The sequence below is a fragment of the Theropithecus gelada genome, chromosome 7a (genome assembly GCF_003255815.1).
Source record: "Theropithecus gelada isolate Dixy chromosome 7a, Tgel_1.0, whole genome shotgun sequence".
In the NCBI taxonomy this organism is placed as follows: Eukaryota; Metazoa; Chordata; class Mammalia; order Primates; family Cercopithecidae; genus Theropithecus; species Theropithecus gelada.
The window spans coordinates 25,288,675-25,306,207 of record NC_037674.1 but is presented as its reverse complement, the minus strand read 5'-3'; the positions used below and the strand labels follow the sequence as shown (position 1 = coordinate 25,306,207).

Sequence of the window (17,533 nt, the reverse complement as noted above, 5' to 3'; positions counted from 1 at the left end):
TTCTGGTACAGTTCAGCTGTGAATCTCTCTGGTCTTGGGCTTTTTTGGTTGGTAGACTATTAATTACTGCCTCAATTTCAGAACTTGTTATTGGTCTATTCAGAGATTCAACTTCTTCCTGGTTTAGTCTTGGGAGGTTGTATGTGTCCAAGAATTTATCCATTTCTTCTAGATTTTCTAGTTTATTTGCATAGAGGTATTTATAGTATTCTCTGATGGTAGTTTGTTTTTCTGTGGGATCGGTGGTGATATCCCCTTTATCTCTTTTTATTGTGTCTATTTGACTCTTCTCTCTTTTCCTCTTTATTATTCTGGCTAGTGGTCTGTCTATTTTGTTAATCTTTTCAAAAAACCAACTCCTGGATTCATTGATATTTTGAAGGGTTTTTCGTGTCTCTATCTCCTTCAGTTCTGTTCTGATCTTAGTTATTTCTTGTCTTCTGCTAGCTTTTGAATTTGTTTGCTCTTTCTTCTCTAGTTATTTTAATTGTGATGTTAAGATGTCGATTTTAGATATTTCCCTCTTTCTCCTGTGGGCATTTAGTGCTATAAATTTCCCTCTAAACAATACTTTATCTATGTCCCAGAGATTCTGGTACATTGTTTCTTTGTTCTCATTGGTTTCAAATAACTTATTTATTTCTGCCTTTATTTCATTATTTACCCAGTAGTCATTCAGGAGCAAGTTGTTCAGTTTCCATGTAGTTGTGTGGTTTTGAGTGAGTTTCTTAATCCTGAGTTCTACTTTGATTGCACTGTGGTCTGAGACTGTTTGTTATGATTTCTGTTCTTTTGCATTTGCTGAGTAGTGTTTTACTTCCAATTATGTGGTCAGTTTTAGAATAAATGCAATGTGGTGCTGAGAAGAATATATATTCTGTTGATTTGGGGTAGAGAGTTCTGTAGATGTCTATTAGGTCCGCTTGGTGCAGAGCTGAGTTCAAGTGCTGAATATCCTTGTTAATTTTCTGTCTCGTTGATCTGTCTAATATTGACAATGGGGTGTTAAAGTCTCCCACTATAATTGTGTGGGAGTCTAAGTCTCTTTGTAGGTCTCTGAGAACTTACTTTATGAATCTGGGTGCTCCTGTATTGGCTGCATATATATTTAGGATAGTTAACTCTTCTTGTTGCATTGATCCCTTTACCATTTTGTAATGCCCTTCTTTGTCTCTTTTTGTCTTTGTTGGTTTAAAGTCTGTTTTGTCAGAGACTAGGATTGCAACCTCTGCTTTTTTTTTGCTTTCCATTTGCTTGGTAAATATTCCTCCATCCCTTTATTTTGAGCCTATGTGTGTCTTTGCATATGAGATGGGTCTCCTGAATACAGCACACCAATGGTTCTTGACTCTTTATCCAATTTGCCAGTGTGCATCTTTTAATTGGGGCATTTAGCCCATTTACATTTAAGGTTAATATTGTTATGTGTGAATTTGATCCTGTCATTATGATGCTAGCTGGTCATTTTGCCCATTGGTTGATGCAGTTTCTTCATAGCGTCGATGGCCTTTACAATTTGGTATGTTTTTGTAGAGGCTGGTATGGGTTATTCCTTTCCATATTTCGTGCTTCTTTCAGGAGCTAAGGCAGGCCTGGTGGTGACAAAAATCTCTCAGCATTTCCTTGTCTTTAAAGGAGTTTATTTCTCCTTCACTTATGAAGCTTAATTTGGCTGGATATGAAATTCTTGGTTGAAAATTCTTTAAGAATGTTGAATATTGGCCCTCACTCTCTTCTGGCTTGTAGGGTTTCTGCAGAGAGAACCACTGTTTTTCTGATGGGCTTCCCTTTTTGAGTAACCTGACCTTTCTCTCTGGCTGCCCTTAACATTTTTTCCTTCATTTCAACCTTGGTGAATCTGATGAGTATGTGTCTTGGGGTTGCTCTTCTCAAGGAGTATCTTTGTGGTGTTCTCTGTGTTTTCTGAGTTTGAATGTTGGCCTGCCTTGCTAGGTTGGGGAAGTTCTCCTGGATAATATCCTGAAGAGTGTTTTCCAACTTGGTTCCATTCTCCCTGTCACTTTCAGCTACACCAATGAAACGTAGGTTTGGTCTTTTCACATAGACCCGTATTTCTTGGAGGCTTTGTTCATTCCTTTTCATTCTTTTTTCTCTAATCTTGTCTTCATACTTTATTTCATTAAGTTGATCTTCAGTCTCTCTGATATTCTTTCTTCTGGTTGATTGATTCAGCTATTGATTCTTGTGTATGCATCATGAAGTTCTCATGCTGTGTTTTTGAGCTCCATCGGGTCACTTATGTTCTTCTCTAAACTGGTTATTCTAGCTAGCAATTCGTCTAACCTTTTTACAAAGTTCTTAGCTTCCTTGCATTGGGTTAGAACATGTTCCTTTAGCTTGGAAGAGTTTGTTTTTACACACCTTTTGAAGCCTACTTCTGTTAATTCTCTGTCCAGTTTTGTTTGCTTGCTGGTCAGGAGTTGTGATCCTTTGGAGGAGAAGAGGCGTTCTAGTTTTTGGAATTTTCAGCCTTTTTGCACTGGTTTTTCCTCACCTTTGTGGATTTATCTACCTTTGGTCTTTGTTGTTGGTGACCTTCAGATAGGGTTTTGTGTGGACGTCCTTTTTGTTGCTGTTGATGCTATTCATTTCTGTTTGTTAGTTTTCCTTCTAACAGGCCTCTCAGTTGCAGGTCTGCTGGAGTTTGCTGGAGGTCCACTCCAGACCCTGTTTGCCTGAGTAACACCAGTAAAGCCTGCAGCCCAGCAAAGATTGCTGCTTGTTCCTTCCTCTGGAAGCTTTGTCCCAGAGGGACACTTGCCAGATGTCAGCCAGAGCTCTCCTGTATAAGGTGTCTGTCGACCTCTGCTGGGAGGTGTCTCCCAGTCAGGTTACCTGGGGTGTCAGGGACCCACTTGAGGACGCAGTCTGTCCCTTAGTGGAGCTCGAGCGCTGTGCTGGGAGATCCGCTGCTCTCTTCAAAGCTGGCAGGCAGGAACATTTAATTCTGCTGAAGCCGTGCCCACAGCCACCCCTTCCCCCAGGTGCTCTGTCCCAGGGAGATGGGAGTTTTATCTATAATCCCCTGACTGGGGCTGCTGCCTTTCTTTCAGAGATGCCCTGCCCAGAGAGGAGGAATCTAGAAAGGCAGTCTGGCTACAGAGGCTTTGCTGAGCTGTGGTGGGCTATGCCTGGTTCAAACATCCCGGCTTTGTTTACACTGTGAGGGGAAAACTGCCTACTCAAGCCTCCATAATGGTGGATGCCCCTCCCCCCACCAAGCTTTAGCATACCAGGTCAACTTCAGACTGCTGTGCTGGCAGTGAGAATTTCAAGCCAGTGGATCTTGATTATCTGAGTTATCTCAGTAAGGGCAGCATTTTATACTTGATTCCTATCAGCTCTGGGGTTTATGTAAGTGCACATGGTTTTGGGAATCTACTATTCATTTACAGGGCTGCCTTGAATGGCCAGATAAGCTGTTTCATTAATACCCACTTCTTGTTTGTGTGCTTTTCTCAGAATACATGCTCTATATTTGGCTTTTCAAGCATTCTATTTATATGTGACCCTTGTCACCCCAACGCTGGCCGATTTGCATATTGTTACTTCTGCTGAGAGCACAGAGGCTCTGTGGAACTTTCTGTGGATTCCTCTGGTCTCCCAGTGTCCCTTCACGGGACTCTGAGTGTGAGTTTCTCAATACAGAAATCTCAGAAAGTAAAGGAAATCCAAGAAAGAGGGAAAACCTTTCCTTTGTCCCCTGATGGGAAACTTCATACATTGCCAAGTATTTTAAAGCAAGATTTGACCCTGAACAAAACTAAGAAATAGAAGAAGTTGATGTTTGCAATCTCCTACTTTTTGACCTCCTTTGGTTACCCACACCCATATAACCCATGGTCATTGTGGTTTCCTCAGCTGTCTTCCACTCCCAGTTTCCTCTCCTGCCATCTCTGGTAGTGGACAAGATGATTTCCAACCCGGACTTCCACAAGCCCACAGTGGTATTGTTATATCAATATATTAATCTTATATCAGTATCATAATGACTGGTAAATAACAGAACCTTTCTTTAAAAAGTTCCTATTGGACATTATTTTCAGAGGCTTTCTAAAAATATTGCTTTAACCCAAAAAGTAGTTTAAATAGGAAACTTTTAATCAGAATATTGAAAATATTTTGAATTTTGGGGACTTTTTGGATTTTTTTTTTTTTTGCCACATATTGATCTAATAATACAATCACTTCTAGGAAGCAATCTTAAAGGAATTATCAGACATGTGGACCAAGATTCATTTGTAGAAATGTTTATCATATTTTATGATAAAGGTTCTATTTTTGGAGAAGGCCCTTGACTTTCACAAGAACTTTGCAAATCTCCAAATTCACAAATCCCATGATAGCTTGTAATTCCTCTCATGAAATGCAGGAAAGTAACTTAAAGATTTAAGTGATCCTTTAGACTCTTGTTTTATATGCTATTATAATTTATAATGCATTTATAATACCATTAAAATTAATTCTTACTAAAGCACTCACAGAATGTTTCAGAATCATTTTTCCTTGTTTTCATACAAGTTGGGCATATTAATATCACAGATGCAGGCCTTGGGAAAATGTAACATTCGACTGTAATTTATCTAAATCTTCTATTTCCTCGGTAAGAAATATTATCTTCTTAGGCAATTTTTCTTCACTTTCATCACCAGCCCTGTAAATGGGCTTTTATTGTAGGGAGAAGGCAGACCATTTAACGCAAAGACACATTTTTTTTTCTTTTTCTTTTTTCCATCATTTTATTAGAGTGACTGCGTACAGGGTAACCACTAGAGCATAACACAGTGAATTTGAGATTTAAATTCCAGGTGCTAGGCCAGGTTCATTCACTAGCTCAGGGACTCCTCCCACACCACAGCCATACAGCATTCCAGATTCAGACCAATGCCCCAGAGAAACAACAAATAGAACTGCTTGTCGAGTGGTTGGTGCTCATAGCATTGTATAGCGAAGAGAGAGAGAACTTAGATTAAAAAACCCACTATGCTTACTTTAGTTTTCATTTAGTCATGTCATTTTGAACCATTCTTTGGTTCTCTTATCCATAAAACGGAAATGAAAATCTTCACTTTGCAAGTTTATTATAAGGATCAGTGATAATTTAAAAGCCTGGCACAGGTTGATTCAAGTAACTCTTTTTTTTTTTTTTCCAACTTTTAAGTTCAGGGGTACATGTTCAGGATGTGCAGGTTTGTTACATAGGTAAACGTGTGCCATGGTAGTTTCCTGGACAGATCATCCCATCACGTAGGTATTAAGTCTAGCTGTTCTTTTAGCTGTTCTTCCTGATGCTCTCCCTTCCCACATCAACAGGCCCCAGTGTGTGCTGTATCCCCCGTGTGTCCACGTGTTCTCATCATTCAGCTCCCACTTACAAGTGAGAACATGCAGTGTTTGGTTTTCTGTTCCCATGTTAGTTTGCTGAGGATAATGGATTCCAGCTCCATCCATGTCCCGGCAAAGGATATGACCTCATTCCTTTTTATGGTTGCACAGTATTCCATGGTGTATATGTACCACATTTTCTTTATCCAGTCTATCAATGATGGGCATGAGGTTAATTCCATGTCTTTTTTATTGTGAATAGTGTCGCAATGAACATATGTGTGTGTGTATCTTTATAATAGAATGATTTATATTCCTTTGGTATATACCCAGTAATTGGAATGCTGGATCAAATGTTATTTCTGCCTTTAGGTCCTTGAGGAATCGTCACACTGTCTTCCACAATGGTTGAACTAATTTACAGTCCCACTGTAAGAGGTTCTTTTTCTCCACAACCTTGCCAGCACCTGTTATTTTTTGACCTTTTAATAATAGCCATTCTGACTGGTGTGAGATGGTATCTCATTGTGGCTTTGATTTGCCTTTCTCTCCAATGATCAATAATGTTAAGCTTTTTTTCATATTTTTGTTGTCCTCATTTATTCTTCTTTTGAGAAGTGTCTGTTCATGTCCTTTGCCCACATGGGAGTTGACAGGTTTTTTCTCTTGTAAATTTGTTTAAGTTCCTTGTAGATTCTGGATATCAGACCTTTGTCAGATGGATAGATCACAAAATTTTTCTCTCATTCTGTAGGTTGTCTGTTTACTCGGATGATAGTTTCTTTAAGTCACTCATTATTATTATAAGAAATATAATCCTGGCAAATAGTATGAAACCTTCCAATGCCAAGTAAAAATTAAAAAAAAATTAATGCCTCACAATAGGGAAAGTGAAAGTAAATTATGCTACATCTATAATCATGGGCTACTATACAATGATTCAAAATAAGATTCAAAACAATTTGATTGATAGGAGAAATTCTCATGGTTAAAAACTGTAAGAACAAGAAGTTTATGAACAATGTGGTGAATATATGTGTATATAAAAATACACAATAAAAATCATTCTACAAATACTAGTTATTTCTGGATGAAGGGAAGTGATTTTTATTTTCTATTGTAAATGTCCCCTATTTTCCATTATACCTGTAATAAGTACATATTAGCTTAATCAGATAATCAAGAACTTGCCCACCCTAGGACATGGTTCTATTGAGCACTACAGAACAGAATCACACAGCTGGGGGGACCAGGGCAAGATGGCCAAATAGGAACAGCTCCAGTCTGTAGCTCCCAGTGAGATCAACGCAGAAGGGGGACAGTTTCTGCATAATGGTGATATAATAAATAATAAGTGTATTCCTTAAAACTAAATGTCTAATCTAATTTCAATTTCACTTTTAATTCTCAATTTTTGTTTTGTCAGGTGAAGTACCTGATGACCTGGATCAGAAGACTGAAATAACTCAGGTGTGGAAGTGATAAAATTTTATTCTTAGTTTCAATTTCAAATTATATGTGGTTTTAAGAAAATGATAAACTTTTAGTGTCCTGATTTCCACTAAGAGCAGATGAGATACTTAATGCATAACATTAAAAAATAGATTAATATGATTCAGAATTCCTTCTTATACTACTGAACCAACCACAGAGTTCTCCTGTTTTTTATTCTTGAGATATTTATGCAGATACAAGGAATCATATTTCCCCACCTTTTACATAGTGGAGAAATATAATTACATAGGTGGTGGCATAATTTACATAATGTTCTTCAACTTTCTCGACAATATATCTTGGAGATCTTTCTAGATTAGTTTTAAAAAAGTACTTTCTCATTCTTTTTAATGGCTGAATGGTATTTTGTTATATTGATGTTCCAAAATTTATATGAAGACATTTAGGATTTTCAATATTTTTCTAGTAAAGAAAATGCAGCAAAAAAAACCCCAAAACTGGATACATATGTTATTTCACATGTTAGAGAATATAGAATCTGTTTCTAGAAATAGAATTGCTAAATCAAAAGATATATGCATTTGTAATTTGATAAATATTGCAAATTGCCTTCTTTAGAATTTATAACAATTTACCCTGACACAAACAAGTGTAAGAATGTCTGATTTCCCCCACTGTCACCAACACAATGTTTTATCAAAGTTTATGATCTTTGGTGAGATTATATGAAAAATGGGTACATCAATATTCATTCTAATTTTAACTTCTCTTATTATAAGTGAGGTTCAACATATTTTCATATGTTTGAGAGCTAATTATGTTTCTGTAAGTTTCTGGTTCATAATTTTTTTACCCATTTTTTTCTATTGGGTTGTCTATTACAAAAATTAATTTGTATATTTCTATATTGGGGAAAATAAGTATTTGTCTGTGAAATGAGTTTTATGTATTCTTTTCACAATTTGTCATTTGTCCCATGATTATTTTTTCTGGTATTTTTGCCATGAAAAATATTTTATTTTCATGTAGTTGAGTTTATCACTTTTTCCTCCATCACTGAGTTTTATGTCTTAGATATAAAGCACACCATCATTATAGAGTTAATGTTTTACGTTTAAATCTTAGATTCATTTGGATTTTATCCTGGTGTAGAAGGTAAAGCATAAGTCCAACTATATTTTTCTCCAGGTGATTACTGACTTTACCCATTTATTTAAAAGCTTGTCCTCTTTTTCACTGATTTGGGATGTTACCTTTATAGCATGCCAAACTCTTGTGTACTAGATCTATTACTGAATTTTTGATGTGTTTTCTTTCTATGCATATGTTAGTATCATACAGTTTTAATTGTTGACAAAGGCTGGGTGTGGTGGCTGATGGCTGTAATCCCAGCACTTTGGGAGGGTGAGGTGGGAGGATCACGTGAGGTCAAGAGTTTGAGACTAGGCTGGCCAGCATGGTGAAACCCTGTCTCTACTACAAACATAAAAATTAGCCAGGTGTGGTGGTGGATGCCTATAGTCCCAGCTACTTGGGGGGCTGAGGCAGGAGATTTGCTTGAACCAGGGAGGCAGAGGTTGCAGTGAGCTGAGATCTCACCACTGCACTCCAGACTGGGAGACAGAATGAGACTTCATCTCAATAAAAAGAAATTCATTGACATTGACAAGGCTCTAACATTTGGTAAGACTAATTGTTTTTCAGTGCTCTTTTTTTTTCTGTAGATTTCTCTGAACTGTTTTGCTTAAACTTTCCTCATGATTTTTTGTTAGAATGATGTTAAATTTATTGGTTATCTTAAGAAGTGTTAATATACTTATGATGTTGAATCTTCTTATCCAAGAACATAGCATGTATTTCAAGCTACTTAAGTCATATTTTGTGCCTCTCAGAAGCATTTCCAGGTTTTCTGCATAAATACATTGCTCATTAAAAAAAATTATTCCTAGGTATGCAATTAATTTTGGGGGTTCTTTGAAACCAATGAGAACAAAGACACAACATACCAGAATCTCTGGGACACATTTAAAACAGTGTGTAGAGGGAAATTTATAGCACTAAATGCCCAGAAGAGAAAACAGGAAAGATTTAAAATTGACACCCTAACATCACAATTAAAATAACTAGAGAAGCAAGAGCAAACACATTCCAAAGCTAGCAGAAGGCAAGAAATAACTAAGATCAGAGCAGAACTGAAGGAGATAGAGACACCAAAAATCCTTCAAAAAATCAATGAATCCAGGAGCTGGTTTTTTGAAAGATCAACAAAATTGATAGACTGCTAGCAAGACTAATAAAGAAGAAAAGAGAGAAGAATCAAATAGATGCAATAAAAAATGATAAAGGGGATATCACCACCGATCCCACAGAAATACAAACTACCATCAGAGAATACTATAAACACCTCTACACAAATAAACTAGAAAATCTAGTAGAAATGGATAAATTCCTGGACACATACATGCTCCCAAGACTAAACCAGAAAGAAGTTGAATCCCTGAATAGACCAATAACAGGTTCTGAAATTGAGGCAATAATGAATAGCCTACCAACCAAAAAAAGCCCAGGACCAGATGGATTCACAGCCGAATTCTACCAGAGGTACACAGAAGAGCTGGTACCATTCCTTCTGAAACTATTCCAATCAACAGAAAAAAAAACTATTCCAATCAACAGAATCCTCCCTAATTCATTTTATGAGGCCAATATCATCCTGATACCAAAGCCTGGCAGAGAGACAACAAAAAAAGAGAATTTTAGACCAATATCCCTGATGAATGTCGATGCAAAAATGCTCAATAAAATACTGGCAAACTGAATCCAGCAGCACATCAAAAAGCTTATCCACCATGAGCAAGTGGGCTTCATCCCTGGGATGCAAGGCTGGTTCAACATATGCAAATCAATAAACGTAATCCATCATATAAACAGAACCAAAGACAAAAACCACATGATTATCTCAATAGATGCAGAAAAGGCCTTCGACAGAATTCAACAGCCCTTCATGCTAAAAACTCTCAATAAACTAGGTATTGAGGAGACGTATCTCAAAATAATAAGAGCTATTTATGACAAACCCACAGCCAATATCATACTGAATGGACAAAAACATCCCTTTGAAAACTGGCACAAGACGGGGATGCCCTCTCTCATCACTCTTATTCAACATAGTGTTGGAAGTTCTGGCCAGGGCAATCAGGCAAGAGGAAGAAATAAAGGATATTCAATTAGGAAAAGAGGAAGTCAAATTGTCCCTGTTTGCAGATGACATGATTGTGAACAGGCAACCTACAGAATGGGAGAAAATTTTTACAATTTACCCATCTGACAAAGGGCTAATATCCACAATCTATGAAGAACTTAAGCAAATTTACAAGAAAGAATCAACCCCATCAAAAAGTGGGCAAAGGATATGAACAGACAATTCTCAGAAGAAGACATTTATGCAGCCAACAGACACATGAAAAAATGCCCATTATCACTGGCCATCAGAGAAATGAAAATCAAAACCACAATAAGACAGCATCTCATACCAGTTAGAATGGTGATTATTAAAAAGTCAGGAAACAACAGGTGCTGGAGAGGATGTGGAGAAACAGGAACACTTTTACACTGTTGGTGGGACTGTAAACTAGTTCAACCATTGTGGAAGAGAGTGTGGTGATTCCTTAAGGATCTAGAACTAGAAATACCATTTGACCCAGTCATCCCATTACTGGGCATATACCCAAAGGATTATAAATCATGCTGCTATAAACACACATACACATGTATGTTTATTGTGGCACTATTCACAATAGCAAAGACTTGGAACCAACCCAGATGTCCATCAATGATAGACTGGATTAAGAAAATGTGGCACATATACACCATGGAATACTATGCAGCCATAAAATAGGATGAGTTCATGTCCTTTGTAGAGACATGGATGAAGCTGGAAACCATCATTCTGAGCAACCTGTCGCAAGGACAGAAAACCAAACACTACATGTTCTCACACATAGGTGGGAATTGAACAATGAGAACACTTGAACACAGGGTGGGGAACATCACACACCGGGGCATGTCGTGGAGTGGGGAGAGGTGGGGAGGGATAGCATTAGGAGATATACCTATTGTAAATGATGAGTTAACAGGTGCAGCACACCAGCATGGCACATGTATACATATGTAACAAACCTACACGTTGTGCACATGTACCCTAGAACTTAAAGTATAATTTAAAAACCCTAAAAAATTTTTATTTTTCTAAAGTACAAGTTGGATACTGAATTTAGCAATACCCCTTTGTCACCTATGAGGATAACAAAATATTTTTTCTTCCATGGATATATTAATGTGATAAATCATATTAACAGATTCAATTTTATCCATATTTTCCTGGGATAAATGCCACTTGTCATGTTAAACTGTTTTTTAATGTGGTACTAGATTCTGTTTACTAATGCTTGGTTTAGATATGCGCATTGATCTTTGTAAGAGACATGGTTCTGCAGTGTTCTTTTTTGGGTAATAATTGTTTTGCTACCAATGTTATGTTTGCTTTAGAAACACAAATAGGGGATCATTCCTTCTTTTGTATTCTGTGGGACAGTTTACATGAAATCAAAATAATGTATGCCTTAAAGTTTTCACAAAATCCCCCTATAAAATTATGTGGACCTGGTGCTATTTCAGGTGGTAGCTCTTAGATAATGTTCTTATATTCTCATCTACAGTAGTTATCTGTTTAGAATTTCTATCTCTTTTGGAGTGATTTGGAAAATTATATTTTCTTAGACTATTGTCTAATTCAGTCAGATTTTCACATTTATTTGCAAACACTCATAAGTCTTTTAAATTCACATTTATTTACAAAGACTCGTAAGTCTTTTAAATTCACATTTCTTTTCACATTTATTTGAAAAGACTCATAAGTCTTTTAATTTCCTCTTTATCTGTGGTTCTTTTTATTATTTATCTTTTGTTTTTGTCCTTTCCTGTCTTGCTTATGTTAGCAGTTTAGTTGCCCCTTTCTCCCACAAAAAAGTATAGCTGTTGGATTTACTTATTTTTTTCCTGCATTTTAATCAATAACTTCTGCTTCTTTATTAATGCCTTCTTCATTCCTTAAATTTTTTTTTTTGTTTTGCTTTTTCTTACTTCATACTTGGATGCTTTATTTATTTTTATTCTTTTCTGGTTTTTTAAGAATACAAATATTTAAGGTTAACAATTTCCCCCTGAACACTGCTTTAGTTTTATTATGTATATTTTGGCATGTAGTTTAATAAGGTATTTTAATTTTATTTTTATATGATTATTTTATCTTTATTTTTGTCATATCAGTGAGTTCAAATTGAACCATTGAGTTTGAACCATAAGTTTTTAAGGAAGAATTTAAAATTTGCAGATGGTAAGGGCTTTTTTCTCCCTAATTTTATTGCACTTTTAATGCAAGAATATATTTTTATTGTTTCTCCCTTTTAGAATTTATTGAGGTTTTCTTTGTGGCTTAATAAGGTTAATTGTTATTAATGTTTCAGGACCCTTAAGAAGAAAGTACTTGTATTCTCTTTTCATAAGGTAGGAATTAGCTATGTATAATTTAGCTCTATCTTGTTAAAGATATAATTGGTCTTCTATATAATTATTTATCTTTTATTTATGTTAATCTGTTTGAGTTGAAGAAGCTAATTAAACTGTCTGATCATACTGTCTGTCTATAGGTCGTATATATACCAAAGTCTGTTTTATTGAGTATTGGTGCTAGTTTTTGGTAACACTGATGATCATAATGGTTTAACTTTTATTATGAATTACGGATTTTAACATTAAAAGTACTCTTTTTTGACTCATTCAATTCTTCTTGGCCTGATTGAAACCTCATTTGATGTTAAGATAATTATTTTTGGGTATTTTTCATTTATATTTGCCCACCTTTTATTTTCAAAGTTCCTGAATTACTTTGATTTAGGTATATCTTTTGTGTAGAACACAGGGCTGTAGTTTGCCTTTGCTTTAAGTTCCAATCTTTTAATGAGTTTGGCTCATTTACGTAGGGCTATACCTTGTCTTGGTTCTGTTACAACATTTTAGGTTATTATTTTTCGTCTTTATAATTCTTAATAATTATTTCCTTATATGGTCTCTTTCTTTTACTCTGTATGTGTGTTTCTTGTAATATTTAAGGAAGTATTTTATTGTTTCTGTACTGTATACTCTCAAGTGTTTACATAATACTTTAAATTTTTTCTTAAGGCAGTGTTGATCAATTTCCTAATGTGAACAATGATGAGATTATTATTTCTCTTTCTTTTCCTCATATTTTCCTAATATTTTTCTTAATAGTACTTTTAATCTGAAATGTATATTAATTTCTATGAGTCGATTTGCAGCTTTAAATGATATTTTTTCATTTTCAGATACCAAAATAAGGAAATCAGCATGTTCTCCCAATTTCTTTTGGCAATCTTTTCATGTAGTCAAGTGTGTAATATTTGCATTTTTTTGTCATCCTAATCTATTGGTTTTAGACCTATTCCTCCAGCTAAAGATATTTTATGTTCACCACTAACTAGTCCCTTTCTCAGTTATCTCAGTTTTTTTTTCAGTTATTTTTCCATTTGGCTGAAGTTCATCCTCTAATTTCAAGAATGCTTCATAAGAAATATCTGTTCAGGCCAAGTATGGTGGCTCATACCTATAGTTACAGCACTTTGAGAGGCGAGGTGGGAGGACGGTTTGAGGCTCGGAGTTTGAGATCAGCCTGGGCAACATAGTGAGACACTGTCTCTACAAACAATAAAAAAACCCAATTAGCTAGGCATGCTGGGGCACACCTGTAGTCCTGGATACTTGGGAGGCTGAGATAGGAGGATCACTGGAGTCCATCAGTTCCAGGCTGCATTCCAGCCTGGGTGACAGAGTGACACTGTCTCAAACAAAATCTGTTCAGAACTATTTGTTGACTTTATATTTGAATGACAGTTTGTCTATAAACTCTTTGGGCCAGTTTCTTCTCTGGATGGTTTTAGGGAAGTCCAAGGCCAGTGTGTATTTTAGAACTTACTAGTCATATAATAATACATACACTTATTTTAAATATTTTAAAATTTAAAAACTTATAATGCAATTGTGTTCAAAATTTATTACACGAACAAAACAATCTGTGATTAAATAAGTTTCTATGATTCTGGGACCAACATAAGTAACTGAGTGTCTTGTATATAGGTTATCTCATATACCTGGATAAAGTGTAAAGTAATATTATTCTACAATCTCTAAGACAAAGCATCTGTCGAACTTATTTCCCATCGAATGTTTTTGAAAAGACATTACTACAGGGATAGTACTTGAGTCTTAAACTTTTAAAAGTATATAGTGTACATTCCAGAAGTCAGTAAATTAATAGGGATCTTATTTACTATTGGATCTTTTCCCACTATTTTATTCTGTTCTTTATTGAATTCCATTTTATTCATTTTGTTTCTATTTTTTACTCTCAACAAAGTTTTAAGTGTTGAGTATGGTATTGTTAACTCTAAGCACATAGCAAATCTCTAGAATTTTTTTTTTTGTTCCATGTCTGAAACTCTACACTAATTGCACAGCAAATCACCTTATTCCCATTTTCCCAGTCTCTGGCAAAAACCATTCTATTTTATGTTTTGATGAGTCTGACTACTTTAGAGACCTCATAAAAGTGGGATAATTCTGTATTTGTCCTTCTGTGACCAGCATTTTTCATTTATAATAATGTCAAGAGTCATCCATATTGTAGCATGACAGGATTTTCTTCTTTTTTATGGCTGAATAATATTCCATTGTATTTGTCTATCACATTTCCCTTATCTATTCATCTGTTCATGGACATTTAGGTTGCTTCCACCTCTTGGCTATTGTGAATAATACTACAATGAACATGGGAGTGCAAATATCTTTTCAAGATCCTGATTTCCATTCTTTTTGGATAGATAAGGGATTGCAGGATAGTATGGTAGTTTTATTTTTAATTTTTTGAGGAACTTTCTTACTGTTTTCTATAGTGACTACATCATTTTACATTTCTATGAACAGTGCACCAGGATTCCAGTCTTTCTACATCCTCAACAATACTTGGGATTTTCTGTTCTGTTTGTGTGGTTTTTGTTTGTTTGTTTTCTTTCTTCCACTTTTATTTTAGAATCAGGGTACATGTGCAAGTTTGTTACAAAGACATATTGCAGAATGCTGAGGTTTGGGATACAGTTGAACCCATCACCCAGGTAGTAAACACAGTGTCCAAGAGGTAGTTTTTCAGCTCCTGTCCTCCTCTCTCTATGCTACCTCTAGTAATTCCCACTGGCTATTGTTCCCATCTTTGTGTCCATGTGTGCCCAGTGTTTAGCTTCCACTTATAAGTGAGAACATGTGGTATTTGGTTTTCTGTTTCTGTGTTAGTTTGCTTAAGATAATGGCCTCCAGCTGCATCTGTGTTGCTGCAAAGGATATAATTTTGTTCTTTTTTTAATTGCTGCATAGTACTGCATAATGTATATTTACCACATTTAAAAAATCCTATCCACTGTTGATGGGCACCTGGGTTTATTCTATGTTTTTTGCTATTATGAATAGCAGTGTGATAGGCATATGGGTGCACGTATCCTTTCGGTAGAATGATTTATTTTCTTTTGGGAATATACCCAGTAATAGGGTTGCTGAGTCAAATGGTAGTTCAACTGTTAGTTTTCTGAGGAATCTCCAAATGGCTCTCCACAGTGGCTGGACTCATTTAATTCCCACCAAGAGTGTGTAAGTGTCCCCTTTTCTCCACAGCCTCACCAACATCTGTTGTTTTTTGACTTTTTAACAAACATTTTTCTGACTGGTGTGAGATGGTATCTCATTGTGATTTTGATTTGCGTTTCTCTGATGATGAGTGATCATGAGCATTTTTTCATGTTTGTTTGCCACGTGTACACTTCTTTTGAGAAGTGTCTGTTCATGTCCTTTGCCGACTTTTTAGTTGGAATATTCATTTTTTGCTTGATGATTTAAGTTCCTTAACAATTCTGGATATTAAGTCTTTGTTGAATGCATAGTTTGTGAATATTTTCTCCCAATCTGTAGGTTGTCTCTTTACTCTCTTGATGGTTCTCTTGCTGTGCAGAAGCTCTTTAGTTTAATTTAATTAGGTCCTACTTATCAGTTTTTTTTGTTGCTGTATGAGGGTTCTCTAGAGGGACAGAACTAATAGGATAGATGTATGTATGGAGGGGAGTTTATTAAGGAGTATTGACTCACACAATCACAAGGTGAAGAGATTGCTAGGTTTGTGCAGAAATCACAAACATTCTTTTACACCAACAATAGGCAAGCAGAGAGCCAAATCATGAATGAATTCCCATTCATAAAAACTACTATTTTAATCACTAAAGAGAATAAAATACCTAGGAATACATCAAACAAAGAATGTGAAGGAACTCTTCAAGGAGAACTACAAACCACTGCTCAAGGACATAAGAAAGGACACAAACAAATGGGAAAATATTCCATGCTTATAGATAGGAAGAATCAATATCGTGAAAATGGCCATACTGCCCAAAGTAATTTATAGATTCAATGCTATTCCCATCAAACTACCATTGACCTTCTTCACAGAATTAGAAAAAGCTATGTTAAATTTCATATGGAATCAAAGAAGACCCTATATAGCCAAGACAGTCCTAAGCAAAACTAACAAAGCTGGAGGCATTGCATGCTACCTGACTTCAAACTATACTACCAGGCTACAGTAGCCAAAATAGTGTGATACCAGTACCAAAACAAACATATAGACCAATAGGGCAGAAGAGAGACCTCAGAAATAAGACCACACATTTACAACCATCTGATCTTCGACGAACCTAACGAAAACTAGCAATAGGGAAAGGATCTTCTATTCAGTAGAAGAAAACCTAGGCAATACCATTCAGGACACAGGCATGGGCAAAGACTTCATGACAAAAACACCAAAAGGAATTGCAACAAAAGCCGAAATTGACAAATGGGATATAATTAAACTAAAGAGCTTCTGCACAGCAAAAGAAACTACCATCAGAGTGAACAGGCAACCTACAGAATGGGAGAAAATTTTTCCAATCTACCCATCTGACAAAGGTCTAATATCCAGAATTTACAAGGAACTTAAACATATTTACAAGAAAAAGACAACTCCATCAAAAAGTCGGCAAAGAATATGAACAGACACTTCTCAAAAGAAGACACTTGCATGGCAAACAAACATATGAAAAAAAACCTCAACATCCCTGATCAGAGAAATGCAAATCAAAACCACAATGAGATACCATCTCACGCCAGTCAGAATAGCAATTATTAAAGAGTCTGGAAACAATAGATGCTGGGGAGGTTATGGAAAAATAGGAATGCTTTTACACTGTTGGTGGGAATGTAAAGTAGTTCGACGATTGTGGAAGACAGTATGACGATTCCTCAAGGATCTAGAACGAGAAATAACATTTGACCCAGCAATCCCATTACCAGGTATATATCCAAAAGAATATAAATCATTCTACTATAAAGACACATGCAAATGTGTGTTTATTGCAGCACTATTTACAATAGCAAAGACATGGAACCAATCTAAATGTCCATCAGTGATAGACTGGATAAAGAAAATGTGGTACATATACAGCATGGAATACTATGCAGTCATAAAAAGGAATGAGATCATGTCCTTTACAGGGACATGGATGAAACTGGAAGTCATCAT

At 35.8% G+C, this 17,533-nt stretch overlaps 1 protein-coding gene across 1 annotated transcript in view; it reads left to right on the top strand.

The window, feature by feature from the left end:
• The window catches only part of ATP8B4 (ATPase phospholipid transporting 8B4 (putative)), a 264,877-nt gene that overhangs the window by 143,326 nt on the left and 104,018 nt on the right, over positions 1 to 17,533 (top strand). The window contains exon 14 of the mRNA XM_025390477.1: positions 6,773 to 6,816. Coding sequence (XP_025246262.1) covers positions 6,773 to 6,816 — 44 coding nt within the window. The remainder of the gene's footprint in view (positions 1 to 6,772; positions 6,817 to 17,533) is intronic.